At 35.4% G+C, this 15,735-nt stretch overlaps 1 protein-coding gene across 2 annotated transcripts in view; it reads left to right on the top strand.

Annotated features, from left to right (window-relative positions):
* Window positions 1-13,286, top strand: part of LOC125659835 (ribonuclease H2 subunit A-like) — a 29,335-nt gene extending 16,049 nt beyond the window's left edge. Inside the window, exons 1-7 of one of the 2 annotated variants that reach the window (XM_048891627.2) lie at window positions 1,226-1,432; window positions 1,511-1,582; window positions 8,382-8,508; window positions 10,938-11,163; window positions 11,494-11,581; window positions 12,272-12,395; window positions 13,105-13,286. In XM_048891627.2, the coding sequence (XP_048747584.2) occupies window positions 1,303-1,432; window positions 1,511-1,582; window positions 8,382-8,508; window positions 10,938-11,163; window positions 11,494-11,581; window positions 12,272-12,395; window positions 13,105-13,240 (903 nt within the window). In that variant the 5' untranslated portion in view covers window positions 1,226-1,302 and the 3' untranslated portion in view covers window positions 13,241-13,286. Of the gene's footprint in view, window positions 1-1,225; window positions 1,433-1,510; window positions 1,583-8,381; window positions 8,509-10,937; window positions 11,164-11,493; window positions 11,582-12,271; window positions 12,396-13,104 lie in introns of those variants that run through there. The other variant, XM_056149304.1, reaches the window with a different exon arrangement.
* The last annotated feature ends 2,449 nt before the right edge of the window (window positions 13,287-15,735 follow it).

Raw genomic sequence — 15,735 nt, 5'->3', positions numbered from 1 at the left:
TATAGAAAAATACAAAATATCATGTCATATCACAATATGATTTTTTAAAATTTCATTCTGAAAAAAAACAACATTTTCTGATAGCAGAAAATGTCAAAGATATTTTATATCAAACGTTCGAATTTCTATTCCCGTGGGAATCCGAGTTAGAATAGATACTCAGCACCCCCTTGCTTGTCGTAAGAGGCGACTGAATGGGGGCGGTCCTTCGGATGAGACGGTAAAAACTGAGGCCCTGTGTCCCAGCAGGTGTAGCACGATAAAGACCCCCCCCCCCCCCCTGCTCAAAGGCCGTAAGCACCGAGCACAGGCGTAATATTTGCAGTCCTTCACTTGCAATGGTGACGTCTACCTAGCTATGAGTGAAAAATTCTCGAGACGGATGTTAAACAATATACAATCAACCAATTGAATTTCTAATATCACAAAGTTGCACGCCTTTTTCTGATATTAAAAGATGGAGTTTCTGATGTCAGAAATTACTAGTAATTTTCGGATATAACAAAATGATTTTCTGATATAAAATATTTGATTTTCTCTAATCAAAAATTCATTTTTGATATAAAAAAGTTTGATAGAATTTGTTGTTGTTGTAATTTCTGATACCGAAAAATGTAGTTCATTTTATATTAAAAGAAAATCTACTTCTTGAAATATTTTTGATTTAAAAAAAAAAGATATTGATATAAAAGGGAAAACGTAAAATATTTGATATCAGAAAATGATTTGTTGATATTAGAAAATTCTTCAAAAATACTACCACAGCGTCCCATAGAAGACCACAACCTACACAATCTAATTAAAATCAGATCCTAGGATACGCTCACAATCGCTATATACTTACGCAGAGTATACGGCGCGGATCTGAGAAGTCTGATTTTGATTAGATTGACACCCTACATATAGACAAGTACTTTTGGCAGTTTCCTCACAACTTCTGTCAAATGGTTAAAAATTGTCCTCACTGTACACGTTTTATCCCCCCCCCCTCTCTCTCTCTCTCTCTCTCTCTCTCTCTCTCTCTCTCTCTCTCTCTCTCTCTCTCTCTTTCTCTCTCTGTGCCAACCTTCCTATAATGAATCGTCTCAAGGCAAAACACCCCTTTACCCTTGCCCCCATCCTTAACAGCTGTCCGAGCAGCTCCAGACTCTTCAAAAATAATTTTGCACGCCAACTGAAAACTTGGATCCGTCCCAGTTTTTCTCTATGTGAGTCTCCCGAGTTATCTTTCTTTTTGGACTCTTCGGTATCGGGGAAAATTGCGGGAAAATCAACAATAACTCGGTCAATAACGAAGCTAAAATGATGGATATGTCCGAGTTCGAGACGGACAATATGAAGAATTGCGTTGTAGAATCCAGTTTACCAGACTGCGTGAAATCAGAGCCATGCTGGTTAGGAATCGATGAAGCTGGCAGGGGGCCGGTGCTAGGTGAAGCAGGTTTCGGTTCGAATTTCCTCAAGTCATATATTTTTAAAAAATTAAATATAAATGAATATCTTTTAACAGGTCCTATGGTCTATGGTATTTGCTTCAGTCCCTTATCACTCCGTGAAAAATTTGGAGAAATGGGATTTGCCGGTAAGTACCCAAAATTATCACAGAACAGCACAGTAAACAACCAATATCGTTCATATATTAAAGAAAAATTGAATTTTTTAGTAAAAATTCTAACCAATAAATAATTTAACCAATAGCATTTGGTGTAAAACAAACAATATGAATATTTCGTAAATGATCAAAACAGTAAATTATTTGATGCTGCCGATTGCACAATCATGAGTCTTCTTTACTTTCGCATTATGTTTATTTTACAATCTACTCATATCTGCTTTGCAATGGTCTCCAGTAATTAAAGTTTAATTGCTTTCCTTTGATGTCATAATTTAGCCTATAATATCGATCATTGATTAAATATGAATTTTCATTTATTTATTTTTTTAAATATCAGTTAAAATCTAATTTTTTTTTCTTCTTTTTTTTTTTTTTTTTTTTTAAGATTTTATTTAAATATAAAATATACATTTATATGTCCTGTGACTCTGATGAGCAGGGAAAATTAACCGAGTTATCGATCTTGAAATAACTCTTTTATGTATATTGATACCATTTCAAATAATATACGGCGAAATTGTTCAGTTTTCTGAGTAAATAACATAGTTTTAACCAATATTTTATTTTAAATGGTGTTTTTGGGTCTTTTCATTGTGTTTTGGGGTGTTCTTGGGTATTTTGGGGTGTTTTTGGGTAAATCTACGAACCGTAACTTTGACAGTCTGTTTAGAACCAACCTTCCAGGGCTGCGTCCTAGATCGTAGCTGCTAGGCTAGATACCTAGGTCTATTGAACGCACTGCATGAATTAACGCATGATATCCCTATTTAGGGCTAGCCTAGCACAAGATCGTTGTGCTACTGAGCCCTACATACATGTCTGCTACGATCTTGAACGCTCCCCTGTATCTAAAATACACTTTATATATTGGACCCACATTTTCTGAACACGCCCAAGTTACATCATAGGTCAGTATGAGATTAATAGAATCCTTCATTACGACAAGTGTGGGATAGGGAAATTCCACCGAGGGGACAAGATTTGCAGCTAATCTTGTTCCAGAGGTGGGATTTCCCTACTCCACATGAGTGAATAATGAAGGATTATTTTTCTCACATTTTACCCACAGTTTAATATACTAAATTCAAGAGCTTCGAGAAAATTCAAAATGATCAAAATCCTTATTTGAACTTCAAAGTGAAAACTGATTAGATAGCCAGAAAGTGCATACCCTAAAATGGTTTACACTGTAAGTGTAAACTAAAAAAACCAAAGGTTGTCCACCAGAAAGCTATATCAAATTTGAATTTAAAGAAAACAATACAAAATACTTTATTTTCACCGTGTAATATAAATCATAGAAAATATATAATATAGTTTCTATGATTTACGTTACATGGTGAAGATTTACGTTACACGGTGAAGTAAAAATATTTTGCATTATTATCTTTAAATTTTTAGCTCTTCTGAGCCAAAGGCTCAAAGAGCTAATGCTATGGCCATTTGTGCGGTGTGCGTAAACTTTTTAGAAAAAGGGCTATAACTCAAGAACCCCTTGGCCAATTTTTTTCAAATTTGTTACAGGGTATCATTGGCTCAAGGGCTTTCATACATACTAAATAGAGGGATGTGACCCTTTAACAAGGGGAGATAATCAGGAAAATACAAACAAAAGTAGTGGTTGCTAAAAAATCTTCTTCTCAAGAACCACAGGGCAGATTATCACCAAACTTACACATAAGGATGAGGATATGTTGTAGATTAAAAATTGTTCAAGGCATTACCCTGGGGCAAAGGGCGTGGTCTCAAGGTCACTTCAAAGTTGACCTAAATTAAAATTTTTTTTAAATTCCTTAAATCTTAGATATTTTAGTCATTATAAGGACTAGGATCATCAAATTTTGACAGTTGATGCATCTTAGGACCTTGTGTCAAGTTGTCTCAAAAGTAGGTCACGGTGACCTACTTTTTGAATTTTGCAGGTATTTATTTTAAAATTAATTTTGATGCATATCTTGGACACTTTGAAGCCTATGATCATCAAAACTTGTCAGTTGGTGGATCATGGGACCTTGAAATGCGTCAACTGAAAAATAGGTCACCGTGACCTACTTTCTGAATTTTATGGCTTATCATTTATAGATATATTTTAAGTTGTTATTTCAAATACCGAGAGGTTTAGAATCATCAAATCTTGTAAGTTGATGCATCTTGAGGCCTTGAAACATATTTATAAAAAAAGTAGGTCACAGTGACCTACTTTTTGAATTTTGCAGATATTCAAATTTCACATTTTCAATTTTAGATGCATATTTTGGACACTGTAAAACCTAGGATCATCAAACTTGTCAGTTGATGCGTCTTCAGTCTTTGGTTTGTGTCGACCAAAAAGTAGGTCACCGTGACCTACTTTTGGTATTTGACAGCTAAATTACTATATTTCAGACACTATTTGACCTACAATCATCAAACTTTGTCAGTTGATGCATCTTGAGTCTTCGGAGTGTATCGACCAAAAAGTAGGTCATTGTGACCTACTTTTGGCATTTGACAGTTATATTTATATATTTCAGTCACTAATTGACCTACAATCATCAAACTTTGACAGTTGATGCATCTTGAGTCAATGGAGTGTGTCGACCAAAAAGTAAGTCACCTTGACCTACTTTTGGAATTTGACGGCTATATTTTTAGATATTTCAAATACTATTTGACCTACAGTCATCAAACTTTGTCATTTGATGGGTCTTGCATGTTCGAAGGGTTTCGACCAAAAAGTAGGTCAACTTGACCTACTTTTGGAATTGGACACCTATATTTATATATTTCAGATACTATTTGACCTACAGTCATCAACCTTTGTCAGTTGATGCGTCTTGCATGTTCAAAGGGTGTTGACCAAAAAGTAGGTCACCTTGACCTACTTTTGGAATTGGACGGCTATATTTATATAATTCAGATGCTATTTGACCTACAGTCATCAAACTTTGTCAGTTGTTGGGTCTTGCATGTTTGAAGGGTGTTGACGAAAAAGTAGGTCACCTTGACCTACTTTTGGAATTTGACGGCTATATTTATATATTTCAGATACTATTTGACCTAAAGTCATCAAACTTTGTCAGTTGATGGGTCTTGCATGTTCGGAGTTCGCTGACCAAAAAGTAGGTCACCATGACCTACAATTGGAATTTGACAGCTATATTTCAATATTCAGATACTAATTGGCTTAAAATCATCAAACTTTGTCAGTTGATATTTCTTGGGTTCTCAAAATGTGTAAACCAAAAAGTAGGTCACATTGACCTCCTTTTTTGAATTCTTAGGATTTAACTAAAGATTTAGAATACTAAGAGGCTAAGAATAGAAATGGTGGGGTTGTACAATTTATCAGAAGAGCGATTCTAGGCCCTTGGGCCTCTTGTAATGTATATAGCTTTCTGTTGGACAACCTTGGGTTTTTTTAGTTTACTCTTACAGTGTAAACCATTTTTGGGTATGCTCTTTCTGGCTATCTAATTAGTTTTTGCATCGAAGTTCAAATGAGGATTTTGATAATTTAGAATTTTCTCAAAGCTCTTAAATTTATGCACTAAACTGTAGGTAAAATGTGAGAAAAATAATCCTTCATTATATACTTGTGTGGGATAGGGAAATTCCACCTCTGGAACAAGATTCGCTTTCTAGGACTCGGCAAAGCCTCGTCCTAGACTGCAAATCTTGTCCCCTCGGTGGAATTTCCCTATCCCACACTCCTACTAATGAAGGATTCTATTAATATCATTATACATAAATGAAATCTTAACATAAGCTACAACTGTCCTTAGTCTGTCCAGTGCTCCCACTGGACCAAAATTCCCTTTCGCCACTTTTTCGGGTTGCGGCGCAGCGCAAATAATCTCATGCTTTACAATTATTTCCATCATATTATTTTATTCATTACACTGATTTTAGCATTTTGAATCAGTTATAGTACTTAATCATATCCACCTACCATACCTAAACACTTCTTTCTGAATTATTAAGAACCTGATTTGTTTTTTGATAAATTCTACTATGGAAATCAAAAATCAGATAATAAATCATATAAATATAAACTTCATGATGCTACACCCTTCAGTGAAAACATTGTGTACTTTGCCCGAGATACAGATGTCACAAAACATCAAGCCCAATTTAGAGTCGTATCTCAACCATTCCCTATTAAATTTCCGTTTTGGTATGGAAGATTTTGCAATTTGGACAGAATAAGATGTTTGAGCAGGTGGGGTTGACTGTAAAGCCAAACAATGATATTTTTTTTAATTCTAGACTGACTTGGTTCAGAAGCTACGAGTTTAGTGCATAGTCTTGTGAGATTAACATTTTTATACTGTTGCACACCGAACTTCAAAGAATTTTTTTTAATTAAAATTGCTATGTCCATATCAATGGTGACCGACCGCATTGTTTATGAAATATCGAACTAAAATCAAACCCATCAAAATTAAAATCTTGTAATCAACGAGCTTGGCTGCAAGAACAAACAATTGATGTAAAATGTATATACATTATACACAATAATACAGCCAATTTAATTACCGGTCGGTTCTGTGGTTAAGAATTGACATTAATGTGAAGATGATAACACGATAATGAATAAGACTTCAAATGTTAAACAATTGACCACAGCAGGGTACACAGCTGTCCGATGTACTTTATTACATAATCACTGACTTTTTTGCAGCCATACATTACCTGAGGTTATTATCTGGCCATCGTGACCAGCTCTGTGTGCACTGGAGCGGCGCGAGATTTCCGGTCGCACGCGTTGACTGAATAAACAAATTTTGACTGCATAAACAAACAGGTGATAATGTGTCACTGACAAAGGAAAACACAAGACAGATTTTAAAATACAATTTACTACAAAATGGGATTTTCGCAAAAATTTTTGAAAAAAATTCGCCATTGGCGAAAATGGCGAAGCCCAGCTCGAGCACTGAGTCTGTCCTGTATTCAGTGTCAACGTATTGTTCATATTTCTGATATCTCAAGTACTCTGACATGACCGGGAGCAAAAAGTCTGAGACTTTTAAAACTAATTTCGGCAATCTCGGCAGTTGAAAATTCTTCAACTCTTAACATGATCATATACAAATTTAGGTTTAATTTTCACTGATGTTTAGATTTGTTTGCAATTGTGAATGTGATTTAATTGATAATAAACCAAATACAGTCTTAACATGCATGCATTTTAGGGTTTAATTTCTGTTGTCTCAAATTGCTAGAGCCAAGGAAATTCCAGGGGCTTGGGTTCCCATCTGGGCTTTTGCCCAGACCCACTGGGGGCCTCAAAGCAACCCCTAAACTCCTTACTTAATTGACGTATACATCAAACCATAGCTAGCTACACCACTGTATGTAACTTTCCAAATGATGCTGAGGGAAAACTCATAGGAACTGGTAGCTTTTATATGTATTGATGGATATACAAGATTTTATTATATACTTTCAATTTCATCTCTTCTTTTTTCTTTAAAAGTTTGCGGGCATATATCACCCGATATATGCCCGCAAACATTTCGGCCCGCAAACATTACGTTACAATCAAATTTCTACGCCGTTAATTTTCAAATTTTTCGTGTTTTTCATTTTTTACTCAGTTAAACCAATAAAGTTATTGTTGAAAATAAAATTATTGTTAGTTTCTAAATGAAATTGAAAGTATATAATAAAAAGGTTATGGACTTTGTATGGAAAATATGACGACCTCGTTTTTTGTCGCAGACGGACCTCGCAAGCTCAGTCCGTCTACGCGCCAAAAACGAGGTCGTCATATTTTCCCATACAAAGTCTATAACCTATAAATATTATCATTGATGGAAATACAAGATAAATTGTAGTATATATTATGGACAAAAACTACTGGTTGCTGTGGAAAAGTAATGTTTATGCCAGAACAGGGAGATAACTTTTATAAATGATGGCTGTAGGTGGGTGTGTAATCCAAGATTTGGATTATTACGTACATACTAACCAGCCCAGCTGATCGGATGTTTTAGTTTTGTGATAGGGGGTGATGATTTAATGGGGAAGAGGGCGCTGTTGTTGGAGAAGATAGAATATTTGTTTTCAGATACTGTTAAAAACCAATCTGTTTTGAGTGGTTGGGTTGTCTGTATATGTACTTGAGATGAAGGACTGACCTTGAAGACGGAGGTGTAGGATGACCACCCAGTGACTCTCACATTTAGGAATACATTGTTCACAACCAGACATCTCAAATTCATGATATTGAAAAATTAGCCCTGGTGACATTTAGTGATAAAACGATTGTCACTGAAGATCGATTGTCGGTTGTTCAGAGATCTATGATGCTACTAATCGATTACAAAATAAATATCGCCGAAAAAAAAAAGATCTTGAAATCGCTTCAATTTTGTTCTTCTTTTATTTTATGTATGTCAAACTTGATCAAAAGAACAAGCAAACAAAATGGCGGGAGAAATATTGATGCCATTCAACAGTTAGATAAAGGAGTCTGTCTCTGATATCTTTGAGACATTGTAATTGTAAATAAATTCATTACTTGATATATTGAAATTCTGATTTATATACCTGTGAACAAAAGAAACAAAGAAGAATTCAAATGTTGTTTCCTTATGTTTAATGATTCTGTTATCTATTTTGAGGGAAAAAACCCACTTTAATGACAATTCCTATTATAATCGATTACATATGTGTCCAATTCTTACTGATAATTGATTATGGTTTTTGATCTGATTGCCCATCCCTAGTGATATTAACTATTTATATAAACATCAGTAGTTGGTATGATTTGTTTCAGATTCCAAGACTTTGACGGAGGAACAACGCGAGGGTATATTTGAGAAAATTTGTGCTGCTTCAGACATGATGGCCTGGATTGTTGAACTGTTATCCCCGACATTTATATCCAATGGAATGCTGGGAAGGTATATTTTTAGCTGTTGACTACACAGTAAAGCAGGCCTGTTATGAATACCATGCACTTCTAATTAGATATTCATCATCAAAAGGAAGTGAAATTTTAGTAACGAGTACCGTCAAACCTAGTTATCTTAAACACCACGGTGCCGCAAAAAAACTTTAAGATATCTGAGGGCTCAGGATATTGAGGTTAAAAGGAAAATGTAGTTGAGATTTTCAACTCACTTTGACGTATCCATGGTATTTGAGATATCGATGTTCGAGATACTGAAGTTCAACTGTACATCTTCAGTAAGAGCCCACTCAAATTTAACTAATGATTGATAAATTTGACACAGATTTTCAAATGGGAAAATTGCCCTTCAGATTTGGGGAAAATGTTGCCTTTTTATTTGCCCATCTTCAGACGAGACGTGTCATGTTTTGCACTGTCTGAGGTAATGTTTTCTGGATCTTATTCTGTAATCGATGGATGTATAGTGTTGAAATTTGGTCACAATTTCCCCCTCTGTCAAGAAGCATAAGGGTGAGCTTGCATTTCAGCTGGATTGATGCACCAACTTTAGGGCTAAGTGTAAGTCAAACAGTTTTCCTGACTTTTGTTGTTGTTAAGGATACAGATATGCCCTGAAATTTAGTCACAAGCTTCCTCTCAGAGGAATACAAGTTCAGTTTGCATTTCAGCTGGATTGGTGCACTGTAACCTACTTTAGGGCCAATAGTAGATCAAACAGTTTTCCAGATTTCTTTCGTTATGGATATAGGTATTGCCCTGAAATGTTATCCCAACCTTCCCCTCAGAGAAATACAGATTCAGATTGTATTTCAGTTTAATTGGTGCACTTTGACTAGCTGCAGAACTGTAGCTCACCGAAAAAAATTATGTTGACAGACCGGTCTGTCAACATAATTTTTTCCGGAGAGCTACAGTTCTGCAGCTACACCTTGACCTACTTTAGGGCTAAAAGTAGGTCCATTTTTCATTATGGATATAGATATTGCACTGAAATTTTGTCATTACTACCTGACAGGCATATGGTGTACCGTTTGCGATACTCTTGTTCACATTATGAACAAGAACATCAATGTTTTTTATTTAACTGCAGAGTCTAACAATCATGTAGTAAAGAATAGTCTGATAACTAAATGATTGTGTCACTTTCCCACTAAAGCAAAATTGTAGATAATGCTGAAAACCACAATAAAACTATGGTGAATAAGAACCGCTGCCAGGTGGTCAATAATTATAGGTTATAGACTTTGTATGGGAAAATATGACGACGGAGTTTTTTGGCGCGTAGACGGACCGAGCTTGCGAGTTTGAGCCGTGCTCGTGCTATGGCTGCGTCAAACCTCAGACGAAAATATCGGTAGTGATTGCTCCTTCGCCAAACGCTCTGCATGTAGAAGTGAGAATTGCGGGTTTTTCGGATATGACCTTAAAACTTGCGGCCCCATGTCGCGGCAGGTATTGGCACGTTAAAGAACCCTCACTACCACTGCCGTAATAGGTCTAAATTTGTGGTACTTCCCTACAGTTGATGACGTGAGTAAAAAATTCTGGATGGGACATAAAATAAGCAATCAGTCCCTACTGCTGATGCAATCTATCATCTTAATCTTGACCTAGTTAGTCATGTCAATGATTTAATGTGTGTTATTGCAGTCAATTCCATCAACACAAAAATGCTGTCTCAATAAATCAGTGCACCAAAATCCATTAGAATTAGGCTTTCACCACCTGTGGCAGTCATATATGTATGATTAAGACAATTGAATTGAAAGGACTTTCCCTTTAAAATAATCACAAATACTAACATTTAAGGTTGATTGATCCTCATGTGATGTCATAGGTTTTTGCAAAAATCTTAATAAATTAAATTTTGCACATCATAGAAATATATCTTTCCAAGGAATGTTATTCACTGGATATAATAAAATATGTGGTATAAAACTAATAATACGGGAAAAGTTTATATTTTCCATAGATAATCAATTATTTATGATTAAAAAAATGTTGTCAAGGGCAATAACTCCTATGCTGGAATTTCCTCAACTGGATGTCTATTATACATTGGTTTCCCTAATATCCACAATTAATCTATACATATTTATGAATTAGCAGTGTTTTAAAACTCTTGATATTTAAATTTTGTCATTTCAACAAGTTTTTATCTATTATTCTGTTTAACGAAAATATGTGATTTTCTGATGTTAATGTATACTTCTGTTTTTGTATGTCTGACATCTTTAAAAAGGTGGTGACATATACATTTTCTTTGGTTATTAATTGAATTCAACTATACTGAGTGGAAATTAGTAAATTTTTTCCACTTTTAACCATTAATATTGATAAGTCACATGAGGATGGAGCTACCTTAATCTGAAATTAACCTGTTGAAAGGACTGATTATATGACGTATGATTCAAACAGATCGAAATACAACTTGAATGCAATGTCACATGACTGTGCAATACGCCTGGTACAGAGAGCCCTGGACCTCGGTGCCAACATTTCAGAGGTTTATGTCGATACCGTAGGGGACCCAGAAAAATACCAGACCAAGTTAAAGAACCTGTTTCCCAACATCCAGATCACCGTCGCCAAGAAGGCTGACGCCCTCTATCCCATCGTCAGTGCTGCCAGTATATGTGCCAAGGTGGGTAAAAAAAATTTCTGCATAAAAATTCTTCTGATTACTAGTGACAGCATTTAGTTTTGATTCCATCAATTCACTAACTAATAATGTTAATTTAAGATTAAAGTTTGATATGTAAATTTTGACTTATGTCACTGTTACTAAAACTCTATAGCCTATACAGTAATTCATCTCCATTCAGTGTCGGGGGCTACTCCGCATCGCATTCCCCTATCATTATGTAGGCACAGTATTGCAGACTCTTCTTCTTTACAGGTTTGAGCGGCTGCTCCGCGTCACATTCCCGTACCATTATGTAGGTACAGTATTGCAGACTCTTTTTCTTTACAGGTTTGTAGAGACAGAGCATTGTCTAAGTGGAAGTTTCAGGAGGAGATAACTGTGGATGAGGAGGGGTATGGGAGTGGCTACCCAGGAGGTTTGTGCTGTATTACAGACACGCTATCTAACACATTTTTAGCTCACCTGAATTGAAAGCACAAGTGAGCTTTTCTGATCACCTGTTGTCCATCGTCCGTCCATCTGCCTGTCTGTAAACTTTTTACATTTTCAACATCTTCTCCAGAACCACTGGGCCAATTATAACACCTGGGAGGTGTGTACTGTATTATAGACAGACACGCTAACTAAAACCTGGGAGGTGTGTACCGTATAATAGACAGACACGCTATCTAACACCCAGGAGGTGTGTACCGTATTATAGACATGCTATCTTACACCCGGGAGGTGTGTACCGTATTATAGACAGACACGCTATCTAACACCCGAGAGGTGTGCACTGTATTATAGACAGACACGCTATCTAACACCCGGGAGGTGTGTACCGTATTATAGACAGACACGCTATCTAACACATTTTTAAAGCAGCACTTCAACTCAGTTTTAAATGCTGGTACTAAGTTCAAGTTTTATGCATACATGTAGTTCATGAAAATTGACATTCCGATTCTATGTTGCCGTAGAAGTGTCGCTCAAAACATTTAGAAGGAAATAAATTTATCTACTCATAATATATCATTCATTCTAATTCTGTAGAATAATTTAAATAGAAAGTGAAAAATGCGTATCTTTCTTTCTCTTAGTTATTTATCTATATTTTATGGCACAGATCCTAAGACAAAGAAGTTTTTGTCAGACAGCATGGACAAGGTCTTTGGATTTCCCCAGTTTGTCCGATTTGGTTGGTCCACTGCAGCTGTGATTTTACAGAAAAATGCTGTGCAGGTCAAATGGTATGTAAGAGTTTGTCATCAGTTTAGAATAACCTGTCTGAATACAAAGATAACTTATATTATTGTAACACTCCCTATAGAATCACCTGTCTATATACAAATATAACTTATATTAATGTTCCTTATGGTACCAGAAATTTTTTCCTTTGTAACCTTGAACTTGGATTTTGACCTAGTTTTAAGAAAAGTAACCTAAGCAATCTCTCCTGAACTGTTTAAGGTAGGGCTTTCATATCTTGTATATAGATTTCCTTATGGCAAGACCTTACATTTTGACCTTGTATCATATTTATATTGTGACCTTTTGGGGCTAGGTTTGAACCACAAAATGGGGTCAAATTTTTTCATGGGAAGATTACAAAATATCTTAGAAATCACAACAGCTGAACATAGCAGGCCCTAAGTGACCAATGTGGTCCATGGTACTCTTGTTAATGTATTGACATTTATAAGGTGCATGCAGGGAGACAATGGTCTATATAAAGCCACACTTCTAAGACTATTAGCACAATTTTAGCTGTTAGCATATATCTAATATGTCAGATGCATGGATATTGCTATCAGTACCTTTTACTCTCTGTATGACAAAATGTTGAGCATTGTGGACACTTCATGTCTTCTCCCTGCATCAAAATGTCTGACATATGCTGTGGTTTTTATAATTGGTTTAGTAGATAGTGATTAGTGGTTTTTGTTTTTTTCTTTTTAGGGATGATGAGGAAGAAGATGAAGAAAAGAATACAGTCAAGTTAACGACTTTTTTCCAAAAGAAAGGACATGATCCCAAATGTGAAAGACACTCGTATTTTAAAGACCGATGTCTGGGTTCTGTAGCATCATTTTAATCATTATTTATTTAAAAAATCAGTCATTAAAACATAAAAAAAGCTGTTTTATGCTCGTCTTTAGCAGGAAAGGTGAACTACACAAGCTGGTTGGCATTTCAAAAGATTTTTCCTCTAAATGAAAAAACATGTATTAACTCTGTTAGACTGTATGTTGTTAGCATTGTCCAAATTCAGATTATTGCTATTTTTTCTAAACTATACTTGCACATTTTGGTATTTTCCAGTTGTGCTATCTTTACACAAAACACCCTTTAAAAATATTTTTACATACATGTATTTGATGTACATTGGACGAAAGAGAAGATATGATGGAAAGTTAAGTAAAAAATATGGCACCACTAAACCGGTACATGATACGCCCGCATACATTATTGACCCAGAAATTTGAACAAGTAAGAAAGGATTATCCACAAAAGGGCATTTCGTCGGAGTTGCAATAGCAATGTATTTTGCATTAAACAAATCTAAGTCCAAGGGCTGTAACTCCTTTAAAAATAGTGGGGCAGCATTCCCCTTGTAATATTCACATCTACACATTGTGTTCTTCCTTTGCACTAAGTTTCATTGAAATCCCCCAAAAGGTTTAAGAGGAGTTGCGAAGACAAGGTACTTTCATAAAATAAATCTAAGTCCAAGGGCCCTAACTCCTTCAAAAATAGTGGGGTAGCATTCCCCTTGTAATATGCACATCTCCACATTGTGATCTTTCCTTGTACCAAGTTTCATCAAAATCCCCCTAAGGGTTTAGGAGGAGTTGCAAAGACAAACTATTTTGAATAGCAAATAAAACAATTCCAAGAGCCGTCACTCCTTTTAGAAACATTGGACAGCATTCCCTTTGCAGTATGCAGACCTCCACATTATGATCTTTCTTCAATGTAATTAAAATTAGATCCTTTGATCCGCTCACGTATATCGCTTGTGTAGCGATATACTGTACGTGAGCGGATCAAAGGATCTAATTTTAATTAGATTGGATCTTTCTTTGTACCAAAATTCATTAAAATCCCCCAAAAGGTTTAGGAGAAGTTGCGAAGACCTAAGTGTTTTGAATAGAAAAAATTAAGTCCTAGGGCCACAACTCCTTTAAAAAACTTTGGACAGCATTCCCCCTGCAATATGCACAGCTCCACATTGTGATCTTTCTTTGTACCAAGTTTCATCAAAATCCCCCAAAGGGTTTAGGAGGAGTTGCGAAGACTAAGTTAAAGGGACAGATGGATGACAGCAGTTTAGCGTAATACGCCCAGATTTTTATGCGGGCTTATAAAAACATCCAATAAACACATATTGACATCAACTAAACAACATTGTAATTTCGTATAGCTGTTTTTTTCCATGGGTTGGTTATTTTTGTTTATTATATAGCAGTTTGGTATCATGTCACTAAATTTTTAATAGTTAAATTTGCACCCAAATATGTCTGCAATTATGATACATATTTCCACAAGAAAGATAACAGTTGTTTTTACGTCAAAGGCACTCTTCAACTTAAGAGGTAAATAAGTTACTGGGTATATTTTTTTGGTGTAATTTTTTATACCATAGTAAAAAAATTTGCAGATAAGTCATAACACCACATTGCTTATCAGGTTTTATGTTATGAAACTCCATGTCCGCCAAAACATATTCTGTTAAAATTATTTGTACATGAATACCTATGGGTTAGAAAATCATCAAATTTTAACTCCTTAAGCGAATCTAAGCACTATGCCAACTCCAAACCTAATGTCAACTCCAAAGATAATCTAATGACTATGTCAACTCCAAAGTGAATCTAACCACTATCAACTCCAAAGTGAATCTAACCACTGTCAACTCCAAAGTGAATCTAACCACTATGTCAACTCCAAAGTGAATCTAACCACGATGTCAACTCCATAGTGAATCTAACCACTATGTCAACTCCAAAGTGAATCTAATCACTATCAACTCCTAAGCGAATCTAACCACTATGTCAACTCCTAAGCGAATCTAACCACTATGTCGACTCCAAAAACTATTTATGTAACCACAGGAACATTGTCAACAGAGAACTGATTGGCCAGTTGTTTGTGTGTGTCTGAACCATACTTCAAGTTAATGAAGCACTGATTTAATTAACAAGTGAAAATGTTCAGTCAAAGAGGAATGTAATAGTGTAATGGTCCAACCAGAACAGTTTTAGTTCTTCAGTGTTTTCTTCTATATATATATAATCTATATATATTTAAAAATAACAAACACTAGCTATCAAATGTAAATATTGGGCAGATCACTCAAACTGCTAAAACTCTTTCGTATTTCTGGTGTGCAGTGTATCACATTCCTTAGAACCTAACCCGCTTTTTTTTTTATCCAATCAGCATTTGACAAAATTTTCTATTAATATACATCAATCATGTGACATTTTGATTGACAGCTAATTGTGAAACAAACAAAAATGAGAGAAAAAGCTCATGTTGATTGGATGATAAAGCAGATTAGATTCTAAGTTAGTTAAATAAATATTA

Source organism: Ostrea edulis, chromosome 9, assembly GCF_947568905.1.
Source record: "Ostrea edulis chromosome 9, xbOstEdul1.1, whole genome shotgun sequence".
Lineage (NCBI taxonomy): Eukaryota > Metazoa > Mollusca > Bivalvia > Ostreida > Ostreidae > Ostrea > Ostrea edulis.
Note: the sequence above shows the minus strand (reverse complement) of the source record. Positions and strands in the feature narration are given on the sequence as shown.